At 47.8% G+C, this 20,780-nt stretch overlaps 1 protein-coding gene across 1 annotated transcript in view; it reads left to right on the forward strand.

Moving 5' to 3' along the window:
* LOC137439855 (RING finger protein 17) overlaps nt 1–20,780 on the forward strand; it is a 257,732-nt gene that overhangs the window by 82,023 nt on the left and 154,929 nt on the right. The window contains exon 3 of the mRNA XM_068136018.2: nt 7,745–7,803. Within this exon, the coding sequence (XP_067992119.2) occupies nt 7,745–7,803 (59 nt within the window). The remainder of the gene's footprint in view (nt 1–7,744; nt 7,804–20,780) is intronic.

Genomic DNA, 20,780 nt, shown 5'->3' on the forward strand with positions numbered 1-20,780 from the left:
CTTTGATTGAAGATAAAGGCGTGAAACAGACTTAATGGCCTTGAAGATACAAGCCTTTCAGAATTCATTTCGTTCTATAAACGGAAACTTTCATCGGATTTTCTTCCCGTTTTTTTTCAACCGAGTCTAAAACTATGTTAGCGACTGTGAAAAATGAAATGATATATCGAATTTGATTTGAAATAAAACTGAGAGAGAGAGCAAGACACCACGGGCCTACAAAACAGGCCTCAAAGCTATGCGAGTTAATAAAATGGTGGATATTACTACTCTCTCAAAGGGGTAAGCCACGCCCCCCGGACCGATCAAATGTTACACACAAACACGCAAGATTTCAATTTTATAATGATATAGATATATACTAGTCAATAAACTAATAAAAGTCAATAAATAAACCCTGGTGTTGGGCTAGCGGCTAGGGTGTCAGCTTAGGATCCTAGGATCCTGGGTTCGAAACCCGGTCGATCGCTGAATTAACGCCAGGGGGGTTGACTCAGCCTGTCATCCTTCCGAGGTCGGCTAATTGAGTACCAGTTCACTGGTAATTCCCTGCTTGTCGTTAAAGGCGGCAAAAAGGGTTGGCGTCAGGAAGGGCATCCGGCCGTAAAACATTGCTTCAAAAAGGGGACCGAAAAACAACAACTACCACGGTTCCCGAAAAAGGCCAACCCCCGCTTGCGGGGAAAAATGGCCTCTAAAGGTGGTTTTTTTTTTTTTTTTTATAGATATATACTAGTGCATCCAGAATGGTCATTCCTCTTTGGGGTATATAGATTACAGTTTATCTATGGTTGGGTCTCAAGAACATTGGGTGTGTGTTCACTTGCCAAGTTTCTTGTGGAGAGATCGCCAAGTGGTTTAAGCATTCGAGCAAGCACTCCATTCAAAACCATTAAGGAATGGCTTGCTTGGCAAGCGCGAGCTAGCTGCTTGGTAAATGAGCATATCCCGGGCTTCCTACCTTTCAGCTTCGTGTTAAATAGCAGGAAAAGTAGGCTTCATTGGTTTTCAAAACGCAACCTTATTTGGTGGGTTTCAAAAGGCCTCTACGAAAAACGCCACATTAATGGCAGGAAGGGTCATTTTATTTACCCAACCCTTTTGGGGTATATAGATTACAGTAGATCTTCGCTCAGTTCTGTAAGTAAATTCTTACCTCATGGATGTTGGGATTCCATCCAAATTTCTTTATTTAGTGTTATAATCATGTGTTTGCTAATCAAAGCTAATCTAATTGTACACTGCACCTTTCCTATGCCATCTCCAGGCACTGCATAACGTCATTGCCGGGCACCGAAGGGGGCTCGGCAATGATGCACGCTGAAAGGGAGTACTCAGTTTTCACTCTGGTTGTTTTCTTGTTTGTTTGTGTTTGTTTGTCCGGGCAATATATCTCAGCCATCCTTTGAGCTGGGAAGCTGAAATTTCAGCACAATAGTGAGCAAGTACTTTGTCAAAAACGATATTTTTTGTTTTTTGATGAATCAATTAAGTGATGAGTTATTTAATTATTAACGATTAATTAAGTTGGGCTAATCCCTGGTGTTGGGCTAGCGGCTAGGGTGCCGGCTTAGGATCCTAGGATCCTGGGTTCGAATCTCGGTCGATCGCCGAATTAATGCCAGGGGGGTTGACTCAGCCTGTCATCCTTCCGAGGTCGGCTAATTGAGTACCAGTTCACTGGTAATTCCCTGTTTGTCGTTGAAGGCGGCAAAAAGGGTTGGCGTCAGGAAGGGCATCCGGCCGTAAAACATTGCTTCAAAAAGGGGACCAAAAAACAACAACTACCACGGTCCCTGAAAAGGCCAACCCCCGCTTTGCGGGGAAAAAATGGCCTCTAAACGGTGTTTTTTTTATTTTAATTAAGTACTTATACATTTCCTTTCTCTTCTGGGCATTATCTCAGGCACCTTTTGAGCTTGGAAGCTGATATTTAGACATGACAATGACCAAGTGATTTGGCTGTCAAGGCTATTTTTGATTTATTGATTAATCAATTAATCGATTGATTATTTAATTATTTGATTAATGACTAATTTTTTTTTGTTTTTTGAGTTACAGATTCGGATGAAATGGTGGTGGTTTATGTGTTCTGTTAGGCAATTGATTAATTATTTAATTTTTTACGATTTTTATTTATTTATTTTCATTATTAATCATTTATTTATTTTCCTTCTCATCTGGCCAATATCTCAGGCACCTTTTGACCTAGGAAGCTGATATTTGGACATGACAATGACCAAGTGATTTGTCTGTAAAGGGTATTTTTGATTTATTGATTAATCAATTAATCGATTAATTATTTATTGATTAATGAAATAATTTTTTTATTCATGACTTATTAAATTAAATTTCTAAAAGTTACATCTTCAGATGAAGCACTCGTGGTTTAGTTATGCTATTAGCCAATTGATTAAGAAAATATTTTATGACAATCTTTTATTCATTTTGATTATGCAATTAATCAATCAAATATTGTGCACCTCTCCCTCCAAATACAGTCTCTATGAGCTGCCGGAGGCGCCCCGGCAATGCCGCGCTGGAGGATATTTAATTATTTGGCATGGGGGCGGTGTACTTTGAATGTATCTGTACTTGTCGAATGTTTGTCTAATCTAATACAGGGTGACCCCAAAAAACCTCCCACATTTCGAAAGGCTGTAGCACTGGCAGTGGAGGGGCGGGGCTAGGGTCTGTTGGTAGCCCAACCCCAACCGTCCTCAGTCGCCAACATGGCGTGGTGGGGAGCACACCGTGCGTTCGCTGTCGAAGCGTTCTTCACAAATAACCGTTCCGTGATCGCCGTGCAGAGGGCCTTTCGAAGACGTTTCAGTATTCCACGGAACCAAAACGTTCCAGATCGGAAAACCATCTTGCAGTGGGTTGAGAATTTCAGGGCAACGGGCTCAGCTTTAAAAAGAAAATCACCTGGTCGACCTTGGAGCGCTCGTACGCCTGAGAATATTGAAGCATTGAGGCGATCTGTTGTGCAGTCTCCGAGACGTTCTGCGCGGAAGCATGCTTTCGCTGAAGGGATATCCTGGGAAACTGCAAGGAGAATCTTACACAAAGACCTCCACTTCCATCCATACAAAATGACGGTTGTGCAAGAACTCAATGCGAGAGACTGGATAAGCCGCAGGGAGTTATGCGAGAACATTCTGCAACGTGTTCCGGAAGATGCTGTTCTCTTGTGCAGTGACGAAGCTCATTTTCATTTGAGTGGCTCTGTAAACAAACAAAATTCTCGCAATTGGTCTGAAGACAACCCTCGCATGCTCCACGAAAGACCGTTGCACTCCGATCGAATGACTGTGGTGCGCTGTTGCCGATGTTGGCATCATGGGTCCTTGTTTCTTTGAAGAGGGTGGTGTAACTGTTACCATAACTTCTGACCGTTACATTGATATGCTTGAAAACTTTCTAAGGCCACAACTCGAACACCTTGAGCTTGAAGAACTCGATGTGTGGTTTCAGCAAGATGGAGCTACGGCACACACAGCTCGAAGATCATTGCAAGTGCTGAGGGAAATGTTTCCGGATCGGGTGATCTCGTTGCGTGGCGATGTTGGGTGGCCGGCCCGTTCCCCTGACCTCGCCCCTTGTGGTTTTTTTTCTGTGGGGCTACCTTAAATCACGAGTGTATACTCATCGACCCCAAACTCTTGAAGGCCTTAATGTTGCTATTCAGCAGGAGATAGCCGCTGTTCCACCCGACATGACCCGTCGAGCCATTGGCAGCCTTCAGAAATCGCCTCCAAGCGTGTATAGACAATGACGGCCACCATTTGGAGGATGTCATCTTTAAAACATGATGAATAAAAACTGTATTGAATGAAGTTTCATGTGTGCAAATAATATCTTGATTATCTTTAACCTTTTTTTTTTTCATTTACCTTTGAAATGTGGGAGGTTTTTTTGGGTCACCCTGTATAAAGCAAATCATCTGTGTTTGTGATTTATAATATTGTTGCGGATCCGCCGCCGGCCTTCTCCCCTTACCAAGGGGGGATTAGTCCCCTTGTCTTTGACTGACCAGGCGCGACCCGGGACCTATTACGTCCCTTCTGGACAGCGCGAAATAGGGTTGCAGGACCAAATTCGCTGTTACCTAAGTACTCGCGCTGCCCTGGAAGCGAGGGAACAAGCCCCGCACGAACCACGTGTGTAGGTGAGACGCCGAGCGGTTGCGTTCACGTGATTCGCACTATTATCACTTACTAGACCCGATTGGAGCGATCGTATTCGTACCACGCTTAGTCAATGGAGAAATCGCAGGTACGATCGAATCAGGAAAGAAAGAAAGAACAAATGGTTTAATTACTATTGCACGTATTTACAGTACAGGATGCAGAGACACAGAGCAGCTTATACAGTCTTATTCTTAATCCAAAGGATATGGGCCCGTCTCACACACACACTCACACAGGGATTGCAGATGGCAGGACGATGTTCAGCGCGTCCAGGGATGGCTCCCGTGCAGCCCTCTCTCCTGTCCCCAGCACGTCCCGTGTAGATGGAAGGAGATGAAGGCAGGAGCTCGCCGCGTGTCGTCTGAACGGAGCGGGTTATCACGGTGTGAAATAGTAGGGAGTGGACTTTGCCGCGGCTGGCGGTTATTCACTTTCGGCTATGGCCGTGCTTACTCACGGGGGTGAAAAGCGCAATATGCGTTACCGGCGCGTCTGGCTGTGCCCGCGTACTTTGTACAGTTCAACGCCTCTTTTTCTCTCCCTCTGCGCAAGTCCTCAAACAACACGTGTATCCCCAACAAGTCCTTTGCAACGCTCTCCACTTGCGAGTCCTAATCCTTTCGCCACCGCCGTTCAAGTCCTGCTGATCAATCCTATCGCGCCACTGGTGCAAGTCAAGTCCTTCGAGGGCTTTGCGCAGCGCGTTATATAGGCACGCCCCGCGAACCTTCTCAAACTCACCAGACGTGCTTCACCACGCCCTCTCACGCCATGCCGCTAGAGCCCTGGATGGCTGGTGGCTCTTACCGTCATCGCCTCCGCCGCTCCCGATCTGAACGCCGCTCACCCCGACCCCGCGCTCCTCCTCAGGCCTACCTCGTGTTACTCGACTAGTGGTCAGCCGAATGGGGCGCAGGATCAATTACGCCCATAAAGGTAGAATTGCACCCATCCCATGTTACGCCCATAGAGGTAGAATTGCACCCATCCCATGTTACGCCCATCGAGGTAGAATTGGAGGTGGGACGCAAAATGAATGTAATGGCCTATTCTCCGGTCTTTATGCAACGCAGGCACTAAGAGGGGAAATGGCCTATTCTTACACATACTAAGACATAACTATACTACAAATGGGCCTTTATGTTGCTCGTGTGACTAACTATGGGGGGCAAACCTTTAACCTTTAATGATCTCAATGTGCAAATCTCAAAACCGCAGCAATATTTTTACTTCTGGTCGAGGCCGTTGCTCCCACAAAAACGCCAAGATAAGCTATTTATTAACGTTTACTCTGTGTTTGTTCAAGAAGGAAAAACCCTTTGGGGAGGTGGGATATTATTAGTATTAATTTTGTTTTGTAATAACATTAATATTATGCTATTATCATTCGTTTTGTTATTAGAAGCAGCTTTGGAAAAACGCCACGATAACGCTAACTAAACATGGATAATTGGATATACACCTCAACACGCACACCCATTGGCGGCAATGGTGGGGAAACCCCCCTTGGGGAGGGAGGGGGGGAGAAATTAATGTGCTACAGCCTTCATTGTGTAACACTTGGTCATCCTGTCAAGTTTGGTTCAGATTGGATAAGTAACGACGGAATGTATCGCCGTCAAAAAAATCATCAGACAGACAGATGCCAAATTGCGTATTTTAGTATGACTAGCATGGGCTGGCTCACTGCACTCTCCTCATCACTCGTCGTTGCTGGGGTACAGGCTTGTGTTAACGTAGGGTCAGACCGTGCATTGCATCATGTTACGTGGGTGGTGGGGGTCGGGGGGGGGGGGGGTGGGAAGGTTTCTACATCCTCCATCGGTTATTAAATCGCGACAACCTCCATCGTATAACCCCTTGGTCTCCCTGTCAAGTTTGGTTGCGATTGGATAAGTAATGACCGAATGTATCTCCGTCCAACAGACTGACACACAGACACCAAATTGTGTACTTTAGTATGATAGATGTACTTGGAAAAGTTCCAGATGAATACAGTTTTATTGTTGAATTTTCAGGTTAAGCGAAAAATAAATAAATAAATCTTGTGAGACACCGAACTGGACCTCCTTTCCAGCACTTTTTTCAAGTGATGAAGCTGCTTCAATAGTTGGCTATGTATGTCCATCAGTCAAAAATGAAGAAGAACCTTTCTAATCCCCCACACCACTCCAACTAAAGGGTAATTCTAATGAGTTGTAAAGGGTAATTCTAATGAGTTGTAAAGGGTAATTCTAATGGGTTGTAAAGGGTAATTCTAATGGGTTGTAAAGGGTAATTCGAATGAGTTGTAAAGGGTAATTCGAATGAGTTGTAAAGGTTAATTCGAATGAGTTGTAAAGGGTAATTCTAATGGGTTGTAAAGGGTAATTCTAATGGGTTTCGTTTGTGTCTCGGCGTAGCCTATTTCATATTAAAAATGGCAAACTGAACTGCTTCCTTGGGACACGGTGCGATTTTATTTATTTATTTATTTATTTATTTATTTATTTTTTCTTTTCGGATGGACGAAAAAGCTGTGAATTTTTTTTTTATAACTGCTTTGATATCTATGGCTTTCTTCATAGGTTTCTGATAGCTTCACAATTTTTTTTGTTTACTTTCCTTTGTTCCTTTGACAACTTTTTCTCATTAACATTAACCTAACCTTTGCAGCTTCCTTGGTTTGCTGACATGTTGCATCACTGAACGTCTTTACTTCTTTTTTGTGAGTTCCAACATTGAAAAAGATGAACCCAAAATGACGACCGAACCATCTCTCCATATAGATTTTACATTTTTTGGTGTTGCTGATAGAAGAAGATGAGAGTAATCAAGTTCATTGAAATTTTAACAAAATACATTTTTAAATTCAGAATTGCTGAAAATGAGAGTAGAGTGCTTTGCAAATGAACTCTTCATATAATTAAGACTTGATTTTGTTAGAAAATGGGTTACAAATTATGGCCCCATGGATTGCTGCCATGGCAACTACAACAGCAAGATAATCTTGTAATAAATGGTTATAATGTTTGTTGTGTGCATTCCACAGTTCAGCGTCATAAAGCACAGTATTCTGATGGAGAAGAAACTCACCATTTCGGTTCTACAGGGGGAAGATCAAATATAATTATTAATTGTAGTCTGATTGTTTGCAGACCAGCTGCAGTTGTTCCATGACGGCCCAGGCAGACCATTGCTGTTAAGTTTTGAGCAAACCTTGTTCTAATTTTGCAAACAAATGTCGTCCTCACACTGCAAAGGAAGCCACACTGCACTGCATTCTACCATACACGGCACGTGGTTATGGCGCTAACAATGAGGAGTGGGGAGATGAGATTCTGTAAATGATCTCCCGTGCACAGTGGGATTGAATTGATAAAATTGCTGTGCATTGGAACTCGTTCATGAAATGACAGTGAATTATCTTCCTGGAGACTTGTAATAACCGGATGTATTTTGAAGAGGAGGAGGATGGTGGTGTGGGAGGAAAGTATGCAAAACTAGTTGCATTCAGAAGTTGAACTCATTTGGGGGATCATGTAAAGTAATGCAGTGTTGTTGTTTTCAAGGTTCACGGCGTATCGAGTGTTTTTATGAAACATGACAAGGTCCTTCTGCGAACAAGCAGGTACTTGCGTACAGGTGGTGGAATGTGGGGTGATTGTCATATCTAATTGAACGCAATATTTGATCGCGCGTGTTGCTTACCGTAAAGAATTGTTCAATTTGTGCATCGCTGGCGAGTCCTGGGATGCTCGCTTGCAAAGCTTGGCATTCTTTCTGCAAAAACACATCTTCGCTGGAAAAGTTAAAGGCTGTTGTATTTTGCCTTGCTATTATTCGCTATTATTCTGAATGACCTAAAATCCTTCTAATAACGGTCATTTCTTTTAACAAAATTCACTGTCCGTCATTCACTGTCATTAAATGAGAACACCGTTAAACGCACTAAGCATGAACTGCAGTTGGTATTTTGACTTGTGGCAAGAGTGCGTATCGATGCCAAACTTTTCTCTTTTAATTTTTCTCGACACAAGTGGAGGCTCATTGGAGATATATTTAAGTAAACAGTCTGAGGTGATGAGTTGACAGGCTGGTAGACAAGTGAAGGGTAACGGTTGTACAAATACAATACTCCCAAACTCTCGATTGTTACACCGAGTGGGAAAATGGCTGAGAGATCCGCAAATGTAATAAGTCTGGGAGTGGCTAAGGGTTATGAAATGTTTTTAAAATACTTTTCTGTGGTTCCTCAGACTCTTTGAAGGACTGGCATACACTCACGCAATACAGGACTTAAATTTAGCGAAACGTGCATGAGAGGAAAGTAACTTCTCGGAACACACTTTGTGCTGGCATAACCATCTAATGGAAGTGCTTTATTTCCTCCACAGTTAGAGGAGCACTTTTAAGGATAAATCTTTCTCCTCCAATCGATATCCACCCACAGGGTTAGTTTATGCTCTGTCCTCTAAATGCCGAGTGTCAACCAAGGAAGCAGCAATGGTATAATTCAGCCAGGGTCTTGAACCGCCAACCTACACTAAATTGAACCGCCAGCCTTCGCTAAAATGAACCGCCAACCTACGCTAAAATGAACCTCCAACCTACGCTAAAATGAACCTCCAACCTACGCTAAAATGAACCGCCAACCTACGCTAAAATGAACCGCCAACCTACGCTAAAATGAACCGCCAACCGACGCTAAAATGAACCGCCAACCTACACTAAAATGAACCGCCGACCTACGCGAAAACGAACCGCCGACCTACGCGAAAACGAACCGCCGACCTACGCTAAAACGAACCGCCGACCTACGCTAAAACGAACCGCCGACCTACGCTAAAACGAACCGCCGACCTACGCCAAAATGAACCGCCGACCTACGCCAAAATGAACCGCCGACCTACGCCAAAATGAACCGCCAACCTATGCTAAAATGAACCACCAACCTACTCTAAAACGTCAGAGTGGATACATGAAATTGACATTTTGTTTTGGCATGTTGAGCAAACGTTTTCTATTTCGTCACCCAATAAGTTATTCTTGCTTTTGCATTTATTTAACAAATTCCCTCCTTGTGACTGTTCCCGGTGTGTACCCTAGTTTAGAATAGGTACACAGTATCCCTGCGTGTCGTAAGAGGCGACTAAGAGGGTTGGCGTCAGGAAGGGCATCCGGCCATGAAAACATTGCCTCAGAAAGAGAACCATGACAATTACAACTACATATGGGCAGGGTACAGCCCGAAGTGGAGATCGGTTTCTGAGGTTTGGGACATGGAATGTAGGGACAATGACAGGGAGATCAGGAGAAGTGGTGGAAGTATTGATCAGAAGAAGAGTGGACATATGTTGTGTGCAAGAGACGAGATGGAAGGGAAGTGGTGTGAGAATGGTGAAGGGTAGTCAGGGACAGAAATACAAGTTTGTGTGGCAAGGGTGCCCGGAGGGTGTGAATGGTGTTGGTGGCCTTTTTTTCTGAGGAGTTTGCAGACAGTGTGGTGAGTGTGACGAGAGTGAGTGATAGGTTGATGATGGTGAAAATGATGTTTGGAAAGCTCTTGGTGAACGTCATCTTGGGATATGCTCCGCAGGTTGGTCGGAGTGATGAAGAGAAGGACAAGGTCTGGTGTGCGATGGAGAAGCTGATGGAAAACGTGAAAGATGAGGAAGTTGTTGTGGTAGGAGGAGACCTAAATGGACATGTGGGAAGGAGTATGGACGGTTTTGAGGGAGTTCATGGGGGTTACGGATATGGTGTGAGAAATGGAGAAGGTGAAAGGATTTTGGAGTTTGCTGATGGAGCTGATTTGTTGATTTGTAATACTCAGTTCCAGAAAGAGGATAATAAGCTTATTACATACACGTCAGGTGGGTCGACGACAACCGTTGACTACCTGATGGTGCGTAGGCGAGATAGGGGGCACCTCAGGGACACAAAGTTGATCCCGGGGGAGGAGGCCGTTTCACAGCACCACTTGGTTGTCCGACATAAGGGTGAAAGGTGCGAGGAGAGCTCGGCGGGTGAAGTTCCAACCGAGAATGAAGGTGTGGAGGTTGAAAGAGGTGACAGTAAGGGAGGCATTAAAAAGAGGCTGAGTAGGGCAGAGGATGATGGGGTTGAGCTTGAAAGTGGTTGGATGTCAATGAAAGATAGTCTGTTGGGAGCCGTTGCTGAGGTATGTGGATGGACAAAAGGACCACTGAGGCACTCGGAAACATGGTGGTGGGATGATGAAGTTGGAAAGAGGATTGACGAGAAGAGGAAGAAGTTCAAGGAGTGGCAGAAGGCGAAGGGTACGGGAGCAGAAAAAGCAGAACATGAAAGTTATAAGGCAGCCAAGAAGGCTGCAAAGAAAGGTAGCAAAGGCGCAGGAGGCATGTAGGAAAATGTTCGGAGAACGCTTGGATTCGGAAGAGGGTCAGAGAGCGGTTTTCATGATTGCAAAGCAAATAGCGAAAGAGAGGTGTGATGTGATGGGGGTGAGTTGCTTGAAGGATGAAGTGGGACAAATTGTTGTGGACCCAGGTGGAATTAAAGGAAGATGGAAAAGAGATATGGAAATGCTGTTGAATACAGAGAATGAATGGGATGGCAACATAGAGAGTAACCCAGTTTTAGGACCGGCAGAGAAGATAACTGAAAAGGAAGTTGAGGAAGCTATAAAGGCAATGAAGAGTCTTGAAGCAATGAAGTCTTCAAGCAATGAAGAGTTGACGGTCTCCACGTTTTCAAAGTTGTCTGTTCACAATTGTATTTTGTCGAAACTCTATTTATCTTTCGGTGTGTGAAGTTATAGTGTGCACCTTGGAAGTTTCTCGGTGTTTATCTTTCATAAATTAATCGTCTGTTTGCCGCGTCGCGAGCAAGGCCTTTGCCGCGTCGCGAGCGATTTGAAATCGAAGTTAAGTAATTGTTTCCATTTGTATTTTCGCTATAACTGTATTTATTTTATGGTGTGTGTACGTATATTGTGTCCCGAGGAAGATTTTCGGTGCAAATCTTTCATACCTGTATTGAAAATCGTGTTAATTCGTGTCGTGTCTTGAGGCCTTGTACAGTGTACAACCTTGAGGCTTTGTTTTTCTCAGCGGTCCGTCGTTTGTGATCCAATAACTTTCGTTCTCTGTTTTCCCAGTCTTTTCACCCCATAGCCTACTTCATTGTGTAAATCTCAACTAAAAAAAACAAACAAAAAAAAAACATTTCCTTCTCTGTTCTTATTCTTTGTTCTCATTCGTTTATTCATTCTTATTCGTTCGTTCGTTCTTCGACCACGTGTTTCTTCCCCATTTCCCCAGATAGTTTTCACTGTGATTAACCTTCAATGTTTACACTTTCCCCTCAAGTTCTGTATTCCGTCATATATTATAACACCTTTTTCTTCTTCTTCTTTAAAAGGCTTCTTTCGACTTGCTCACAAAATCTATTCATCCCAAAAAGAAATTCCATCTCCTATAGTGCCTTTTTTCTACATTCCCTAAACTCTCCTGCACTCCATCCTCCATCCAGCGTCCTTAAACGTATTTTTAATTCGAAGGTCACAAGAAACTCATTTTGCAATAAATGTTCGTTTCCCATTAATCGTACACTTTCTAAAATCCAATCTCACCCCTCCCCTCCAAATCTTCCCCATAACCCCTCCCCTCCAAATCTTCCCCATCACCCCTCCCCTCCAAATCTTACCAATCACCCATCCCTTTCAAATCTTCCCCCTTTCCCCTCCCCTCCTAATCCTCCCCATCACCCATCCCTTTCAAATCTCCCCCCTTGCCCCCTCCCTCCTAAACTACCCCCTCACCCCTCCCCTCCTAGACTCCTCCCTCACCCCTCCCCTCCAAATCTCCCCCATATCCTATCCGTTTCAAATACCTCCCCTTGTCCCTTCCCTCCCAAACTCCCCCCTAGCCCCTCCCCTTCAAATCTCCCCACCCTCATTTCTTCTCAATTTCCCCCCTCTCACTCCCCCTCCTCAAAGCGTCCTCCCCGCTTCTTCCCCCTTCCAACTCTCACCTCCATCTCCCCCAACCTTCTGCCTCACTCTTCCCCCTCCTCAAATAACACCTCATTGTGCCTCACCCAATCACCAACAAACCTTTTGTCCGCCCCATCCTTCCCTTTCTCCGAGCTATTCTGAAATCTCTGACACACCTTCAACAGCTCTCCCTACCTCTTCCACATCTTACCCTACCCCTCCTCCCCCCTGTTCTGTATCCGATGCTCCCCCTTCCTCTTCATTAACGGTATGGACCTCAAACATCCGGGGCCTTCGTTCAAACTTAACTGATCTCTCCATACAGGTTGCTTCTGTCAAACCAGACGTGATCTGCTTAACAGAAACTTTCCTCCTTCATGATGTCTCTGATTCCTTCGTATCTCTCCCGGGTTACTCCCTCCTCCGGTATGATAGACCTGAGCCTCGTCCTGGAGGTGGGGTTGCTATCTTTATCAAAAACTCTCTTCCTCACTCGCCCTGCACTGCCCTCTCTCCACCTCACCCCCAGGAATACCTCTGGCTACGGCTTCCCTTCGCTCCCACCTCTTGTTCATATGTGTGTTGTACCGTCCACCAAACAGTGATGACTCCATCTACATCTCGCTGTCTGATAATATGGACCAACTTCTATCTGCTCATCCCAACTCTCTCTTCCTCATATGTGGTGATTTCAATTGTCACCATGCCAGTTGGCTGGGTGTGGGTACCTCTCTCACCAGCCATGGCTCCTCAGCAAAGGACTTCTGCGACTCACTGGGACTGACACAATCTGTCAATTTCCCGACCCGGATCTCAGTCAACAGAGCATCTTCTCTTCTGGATTTGGTTATGACTAACTTCCCTGAAAATGTCTGCTGCTCTTCTTCTGCTCCAATCGGCTCATCTGATCATGTCCTTGTTAAAGTGGACATCTCTCTGACCATTCTCAGGGAGCCTGCTCAGCGTCGACGAGTCTGGCATTTCACTCAGGCCAACTGGCACGGTCTTCAAGCAGCCATCAATCATCTGGACTGGTCCCCCATCTCTACCACCTCTGACATAAACTCATCCTGGGAATTCTTCCAAAGTAAATTGCTCTCTCTCATGCACAGATTTATCCCATCTCGTCTTCAGTTGTCATACCCTTCCTCCCATCCATGGTACACGGAATCTTGTGGTGAGGCTGTTGCCCAGAAACAACTTGCCTTCCTCTCCTGGAAAGCAAATCCAACGGAAGGAAATGTCATTTCCTTTCACAAAGCCCGAAACAAGTGTGTGTCCACCCTCAGGAGAGCCAGGAAACAATATCTCTCTGTTCTCAAGACCGAACTCTCTTATCTGTCTCCCTCTTCCAAATCCTGGTGGCGTCTGGTCAAATCTGTTTCTGGTGTTTGTTCCCCCTCCATCCCCTCCCTTACCTCAAACGGCTACACAGCTGACTCCGCACGTGAAAAAGCTGAATGCCTCAACTCTGTGTTTGCCTCTAAATCTTGTGTCCCAAACCCATCCCTCTCTGTATCCACCATACCCAGTCGTACCCAGCTGCTCCTGGACTCCGTGTCCTTTCCTCCTGACAAGGTGGAAAAGTTTCTGTCAACCCTCGACTCTGATTCTGCAACTGGACCTGACGGCATCAGCCCACGGGTCCTACAATCCTGTTCTTCCGCTCTTTCACTCCCTCTATCTCTTCTCTTTGTTGTGGTAAACCAATCAGGTCCACACAACTTTAGTCCAACTGGTGGTTTAATTCCATTTTAGATCATGACATCATTCTGTAATACAGGAAATGCAATAGGAATAAGATTTGGCATCACATGGGACCATTCATAACATTCAATGCAAGCAAGCTTAATATTCTATGCTGGCGTACCGTTAGCGAGTCTACCATATGTAACATGTCACAGGAGAAGTCTCGGAGCACCGTCCGCAGCAGCGGGTCTTATAGCCGCGCCCCTAGCGGTGTCAACGAGCAGCGAGCATCACCCCGGGTTCAGTACGAATACGATTTCACTATATTCTCCCCCCCGTTAGAATTATACGGCAGAGCGGCTAGAAGCGAGCGAGCGTCAGCACAAACCCGGGTGCGGAACAGGGTATCAGTCGACCCAACCGTACCGGTCCGGGCGGCGAATTTCTCTGCCAGCTCGTGTCCGAAATTCCCTGGGTATGGCATCACGTATCCCAGTGTCCCCGGCGTCGGAGGCGCCACCAGGGTCAGGTGACGAAGGGGTTAACGCCAAGCCGTCGGGCCCGGGTAGACGCGGTGAGGGGAGGGTCGGTAGACTTTCGGCGATGGGAGCGTCGGGAGAGTCCATAGTCTCATAGATGGGTTCGATCGGTTCGTCCGATTCCCTACTCGGGTCGGCGACCCCGCATGGGACAAGATGACGTACGGAGACAGTAGTCTCACGGCCATCAGCCGTCATCACACGAGCATGCTCAGGATTAGCCTGGAGAATCTGCACTTTGTCCACTAGGGGGTCGTACTTGCTCGCGTGAACCGCCCGTTTAAGGTAGGCCGGCCCGGGCCCAGCGAGCCAACTGGGTAAAGACCGTATACACCCCGTGCTCCTGGGGTGGTGGAAAAGTCGCTCGTGGGGAGTTTGGTTGGTTGCCATACACAGGAGAGCCCTGATCGAGTTCAACGCCACAGGTAGCGACCAAGCCCATTTATCGAGGGTCCGGAGGTTGAGCATGACGGCCCTCCAGATAATCCCGTTGAAGCGTTCGATCTGCCCATTTGCCTGGGGTCTGTACGGCGTGGTGTAACTAGAAGCAATGTTATTTTGGAGCAGATAGCCGTGCACCTCCTGAGACAAGAAGACCGCACCCCGGTCGGTATGTACATAGGCTGAGTACCCGAACATTGAGAACAAGTTCTGTAAGCATCGCATCACCGTGGCAGCAGTCATGTCCACGCACGTATAAGCGAAGGGGAATCGCGAGTACTCATCGACGATAGTGAGCAGATAGCGAGAGCTACTCGACACCGGCAATGGGCCCTTGAAATCCATCGCCAAGCGTTCCCACGGCCTCGTAGCCCTAACCAGAGTCCCCATGGGTGGGTTATAGAAACGCGGTTTGATTTCCGCGCATATAGCGCAGTCGCGACAGATACGGCGGATATCGTCAATCGAGTATGGGAGATTGCCACGCCGCACAAAATGAGCGAAACGCGTTACGCCCGGATGGCCCGCAGTGGCATGCAGCACACGTAGGCCCTCCAAAGATGTGATACCCGCGCATGTAGCCGGTCTTGATAAGGCATCGGCGGCCCGGTTATCCTTCCCCGGGCGGTATTTGATGGTGTAACAGAAGTCGGCGAGTTCGATACGCCAGTGAGTGATTTTCTCATTCTTAATGCGCTGGGCGTGTAAGGTGTCGTACATGAACGCAACGCTTTGCTGGTCCGTGATGATTTGGAAGCACTGCCCGAGTAAGTACGGGCGCCATCGCCGAATAGACGATCGCATACGCTTCCTTTTCGATGGACGAGTGTCTCCGCTCAGCGGTGGTAAGAGTCCGTGAAAAGAAAGCCACCGGACGCCCTCCTTGGGAGAGGGTCGCCGCGATGGCCTGATCCGAGGCATCACTTTCGAGGACGAAAGATCCGCTCTCGTCGATTGGCAGCACGGGCGATGTCGGTCTTAAGGCCTCCAAAGGCCGCCAACGCGGCCGGACTCAGTGGCAAGGTGTCGCAGGCCACGAGGGGGCGAAGTTTCGCGGAGAAATTTTGTACCCATTTGGAGTAATGGGCGAATAGCCCGAGGGCGCGCTTCAGGGACGCCCGATCGCAGGGAGGGGCCATGTCGAGCAAAGGTCGCAGACGCTCCTTGTCCGGAGCGACAGAGCCATGGGTCACGGTGTACCCCAGAAGATCTATCTTGCGTAGGGAGTATTGGCACTTATCCTCGTTCATAGTTAAGTGATACCTCTGCGCGACCTCGAGGAAGCGCTTCAGATTAGCATCATGGTGCCCTTGGTCATACCCACAAACCGTAAGATTGTCTAGGTAGACGAAAACATCGGTTAAGTGCTCCCTCGCAATGAGGTCATCCATGGCCCTCTGGAAACAGGCAACCCCGTTCGTTACCCCAAAAGGCAATCGAGTAAACTGGTACAACCGCTGCCCCGACTCAAAAGCGGTATAGATACGATCCGCCCTAGAGATAGGGATCTGATGGTACGCACTACGGAGATCGAGAGTGCTATAGACCGAATACTGGGCCACCTGTTGCACCAGCCCGTCCATCCCCGGAAGGGGGTAGGCATCCAGCTGTGTAAAGCGGTTAATCGTTTGGGAATAGTCGATTACCATGCGTCTGCGGTGGGCCTCGCTTCGCACCACCAAGACCTGGGCTCGCCACGGCGACTGGCTAGGTTCTATGATACCGTCTTTCAAGAGCTGAGCCGTTTCATCCGCAATGAATTGCATGTCTGCGCGAGAGTAGCGCCGTGATTTTACCGTGACAGGGGTACAGTCAGAGGTTAGATTGGGAAACAGCGAAAGCGGCTGGATGTCCATTTGCGCTAGGGCACACACAGCAAGCGCGTCGGCCCCCACAACAAGCGTGTCAGGCCCACCAAACTCCATTTCCAGACGTCCATGCCGCTTAAGAAAATCGTGTCCTAACAGAATATCAGCACATAAAGCAGGTAAAACCATAAGGTGTACATCAGGAAAAACCCGTCCCTTTAGCACGAGTTTCAATCGGCATTCCCCCTTCGTGCTGAGTCGAAGCCCCTGGGAAGCCATGAAGATCCGTCTCGTAGACCTCCAGACCCGCCATCCATGCCTGAGCACTAGTCGCTGGTCGATAAAACTATCCGTAGACCCTGTATCCACCAAGGCCCGAACACAATGGCCTTCGACCATGAGGGGAATAAGGGCTTGAGCCAGGCCGGACGAGCCTGTTGGGAGTGGGACTGAACCCCCCGAGTGGGTCGGACGAGCCTCGCGGGTGGATCCTATGCCAGCAGGAGTTTTGCGGTCGTGGCCGGAGTATTCGTTGTCCATGGGGAATCCGTTAATGCCATCAGAGGGCTTTCCCATGCATTCCGGTGTTTCGCGATTCAAAATCTGACAATTTTGACGGGAAAAAGCCTCCGTAGTATTTGAAAACGCCTTTTGACACTTTTGACAGAAAAAGGCCTCCGTAGAATTCGAAATCGCCTTTTCCCGGGTGAGGGCCACCGTTAGCTCATGAGCGACACGACGAGAACGTACCGCTGGGGCTTGGCGAGGCTCCAAAGCCCCTCGTGTGGCCCGGAGTCTGGTCAAGGACGCATACGCCCTGCCCGATTGAGGATGAGACTGTGGTGGCTGTCCGGTGACGCCCGCCAAGGTCGTCTGAGCGCCCAGGGGCCCGCAGAGAGGGGCCCTGCCCTTCGAAGCCGAGTAAGGCGCCGGGTTTCGGGCTCGGCTCGTAGGCTCCGCAATGAGCCCATCCAAGGTCGGCCGCGCGCGGTTTTCCGGCACACTTTCGCGTAATGCCCCTTTTGCGAGCACAAATGGCATATTGCGTCCTGAGCCGGACACACGGGCCGGGGATGACGTGGTCCCCCACAGAAATAGCAAGTGGCCCCGCGTAAGGCCTTGGGTCTGGCCGTAGCGGCAGCCGTCAGGACTGGGTCTTCCTCCGGAGCATCCCGGAGTTCCGCGAGCAGGTCCGCGTCCTCGGCGGTAGCACTCTCCGGCCGTGCGTGTAGCGTAGTTCCCGCCAAGAGGCGCGTGCGATCATAGGTGTTCGATTGCAACCGCGCTTCGGTGTATACCTTTCCTTGCTCGAGTGCCGTAGCGAAGGTCAGGTCGGTCTTCTCCAGGAGCTTGAGCCTTAGTTCCTGGGAGGAGACCCCAGCAATATAGGCATCTAAAAGAAGATCATCCTGAGACTGCGCGTGAGTCCGTGGCTCCCTGGTGCTGTCCAGCAAGAGCTGCCGGAGCTCCTGGGCGTAGTGGTCCATCGGCTCGTTGGGTTGCTGACGTCACGTTAGCAGCAAATATCGAGCACACACCGGGCTCTTTTCCTTTACGTACAACCGTTTGAGCTGCGCGATCGAGAGGTCGTACGTCGCGAATTGTGCGATGGAATTGTACACCTTGTAGTCGATTTTTGAATGAAGTGTTGCTAGCTTCGCGACAGCCGTCAGCTCGGTCTCAGGCTCCGCGAAATGATGCTCCAACGTTCTGAGCCAGTGCTTCAGTTGCAATCCACCATCCGGGGCTTGCGGGTCGGCACAGAATGTTGCAACCCCCAGCGTCTTGTTGCCCGCCATGTCGGTAGATTTAAAATGGAATTAAGTGTTGTGGAAAACCAATCAGGTCCACACAACTTTAGTCCAACTGGTGGTTTAATTCCATTTTAGATCATGACATCATTCTGTAATACAGGAAATGCAATAGGAATAAGATTTGGCATCACATGGGACCATTCATAACATTCAATGCAAGCAAGCTTAATATTCTATGCTGGCGTACCGTTAGCGAGTCTACCAGATGTAACATGTCACGGGAGAAGTCTCGGAGCACCGTCCGCAGCAGCGGGTCTTATAGCCGCGCCCCTAGCGGTGTCAACGAGCAGCGAGCATCACCCCGGGTTCAGTACGAATACGATTTCACTGCACTCTTCACCCTCTCTTTTGCTTAAGGTCAACTGCCATCTGCTTGGAAATCAGCCAACATCACCGCTTTGCACAAAAAAGGTGCAAAAACAGATCCTAGCAACTACAGACCAATCAGCCTTCTCCCAATTATCAGCAAAGTCATGGAATCCATCATTGCTTCGGATATGAAATCTTCCCTTACCTCTTCTCCAATGGTTTGATCTCTGATCATCAATTTGGTTTCAGACCAGGTCACTCTACTCTGGACATGCTGCTTCTACTGTCTCAACAATGGATGGAGGTCCTCAATGCCAAACAGGAAATTAGAGCTGTCTCCCTCGACATATCACGTGCCTTCGATACGGTCTGGCACCCCGCTCTGCTCACCAAACTCTACTCCTTTAGTATCCATGGAAATCTCCACGCATGGCTGGTGGACTTCCTCTCCAGTCGTCATCAACGTGTAGCCCTGAATGGGTTTCTCTCATCTCCTCTTCCTGTTCAGGCTGGAGTTCCCCAAGGCAGTGTTCTGGGCCCTGTGCTTTTTCTGGTCTTCATCAATGATCTCTCTGACTCTCTTGAAAATCCTCTCTATCTCTTTGCTGATGACTCCACTCTCTGCCGCTCCATTCCTCATCCCTCAGATCGGCAGTCTGCAGCCTCCTCACTCTCTGCAGACCTGGACAAAATCACAGACTGGGCAAACAAGTGGGACATGTCTTTCAATCCTGACAAATCTCACACTCTTACGATGTCTCTCCGAAAAGACCGACTGGACAACCCTCCCTTCTACTTTCTGAATAATCCTCTCCAAGAAGTTCTGTCACTCAAGCTTTTGGCTCTCACTATCTGCCATGATCTTTCCTGGGAAAACCACATTTCCAAGCTGGCCTCCAAAGCCAGTCGCCGACTGGGCATCCTCCGTCGTGCGAAGTCCTTCCTTGGCACACCTGAGCTCCTCACCACATACAAGGCTTTCATCCGCAGCTCAATGGAGTACTGCTCTCCCCTCTGGGCTGGTGCTCCTGCCTCACACCTAGCTCGTCTTCACGCTGTTGAAACCAAAGCGTTCAGAATCATTGGAATCTCCCGCGATGACGCTATCTCCGAGGGCCTTTCACTTAATCACCGCAGGCAGTTTGGTGGTCTTTCCATCTTCTACCGACTCCTCTCCGGCCTTGCTCCCCCAGCTCTCTCTGGGCTCTGTCCCCCAAATATTCCTGCAGGTCGCACAACATCTGCCTGCAACCCTCTTATGGTTAAACTGCCAAAATCAAGACTCTCTGCTCACCTTCACTCCTTCATTCCTCTTTTCTCCCGCCTCTGGAACAAACTCCCTCACTCTCTTCAATCCCACTCCTCCCTCCAGGTCTTTAAAACGGCTGTTCACCACCATCTCTTATCTTCCCCAATCCAAAACCTTGATCTTTTCTACCCCCGCTAATTTCACCCCAAATCCACTTTTTTGAGGTGACTTTCGACTTCTTTCCTGGAAGTCCTTGGTGTCCTTGCGTTTTATACCTATCCTGCCTCCCCCCAGGTCCTCTCCCTCCAAAAACATCTCCCGATGTCCCTGCTCTCAAATGTTGTGTTTGTGTGCTTCCTCCCCTTCTCTCCCCATCTTGTCGACCGCTCCCCTTTTTATATACGTTGTTTGCTTGTTTGTTTGATTTGTTTGTTTGATAAATATTAGCTCTTTCACGAGCCTCGACTCTGTACACAAGAAGAAAAAAAAAGAAAAAAAAAAAGAGTAGAAAAGCCGGAGGGCCAACAGGAGTTGTGAGAGATATGTTGAAGGCAGCGGGAAATTGGGGTGTGAACAGAATGACAGAGATCTGCAATCTGGTGGTGAAAGAAGGCCGCATTCCAATGGATTGGGAACTGAGTACCCTCATCCCTCTATACAAGGGGAAAGGTGACAGTCTGGAGTGTGGCTCGTACCGAGCGATAAAGTTATTGGAGCATGGAATGAAGGTATTGGAAAGGGTGTTGAAGAAGAGGATAAGGAAGAAGGTGAAGATCGA

Source organism: Myxine glutinosa, chromosome 14 (genome assembly GCF_964187855.1).
Source record: "Myxine glutinosa chromosome 14, kmMyxGlut1.1, whole genome shotgun sequence".
In the NCBI taxonomy this organism is placed as follows: Eukaryota; Metazoa; Chordata; class Myxini; order Myxiniformes; family Myxinidae; genus Myxine; species Myxine glutinosa.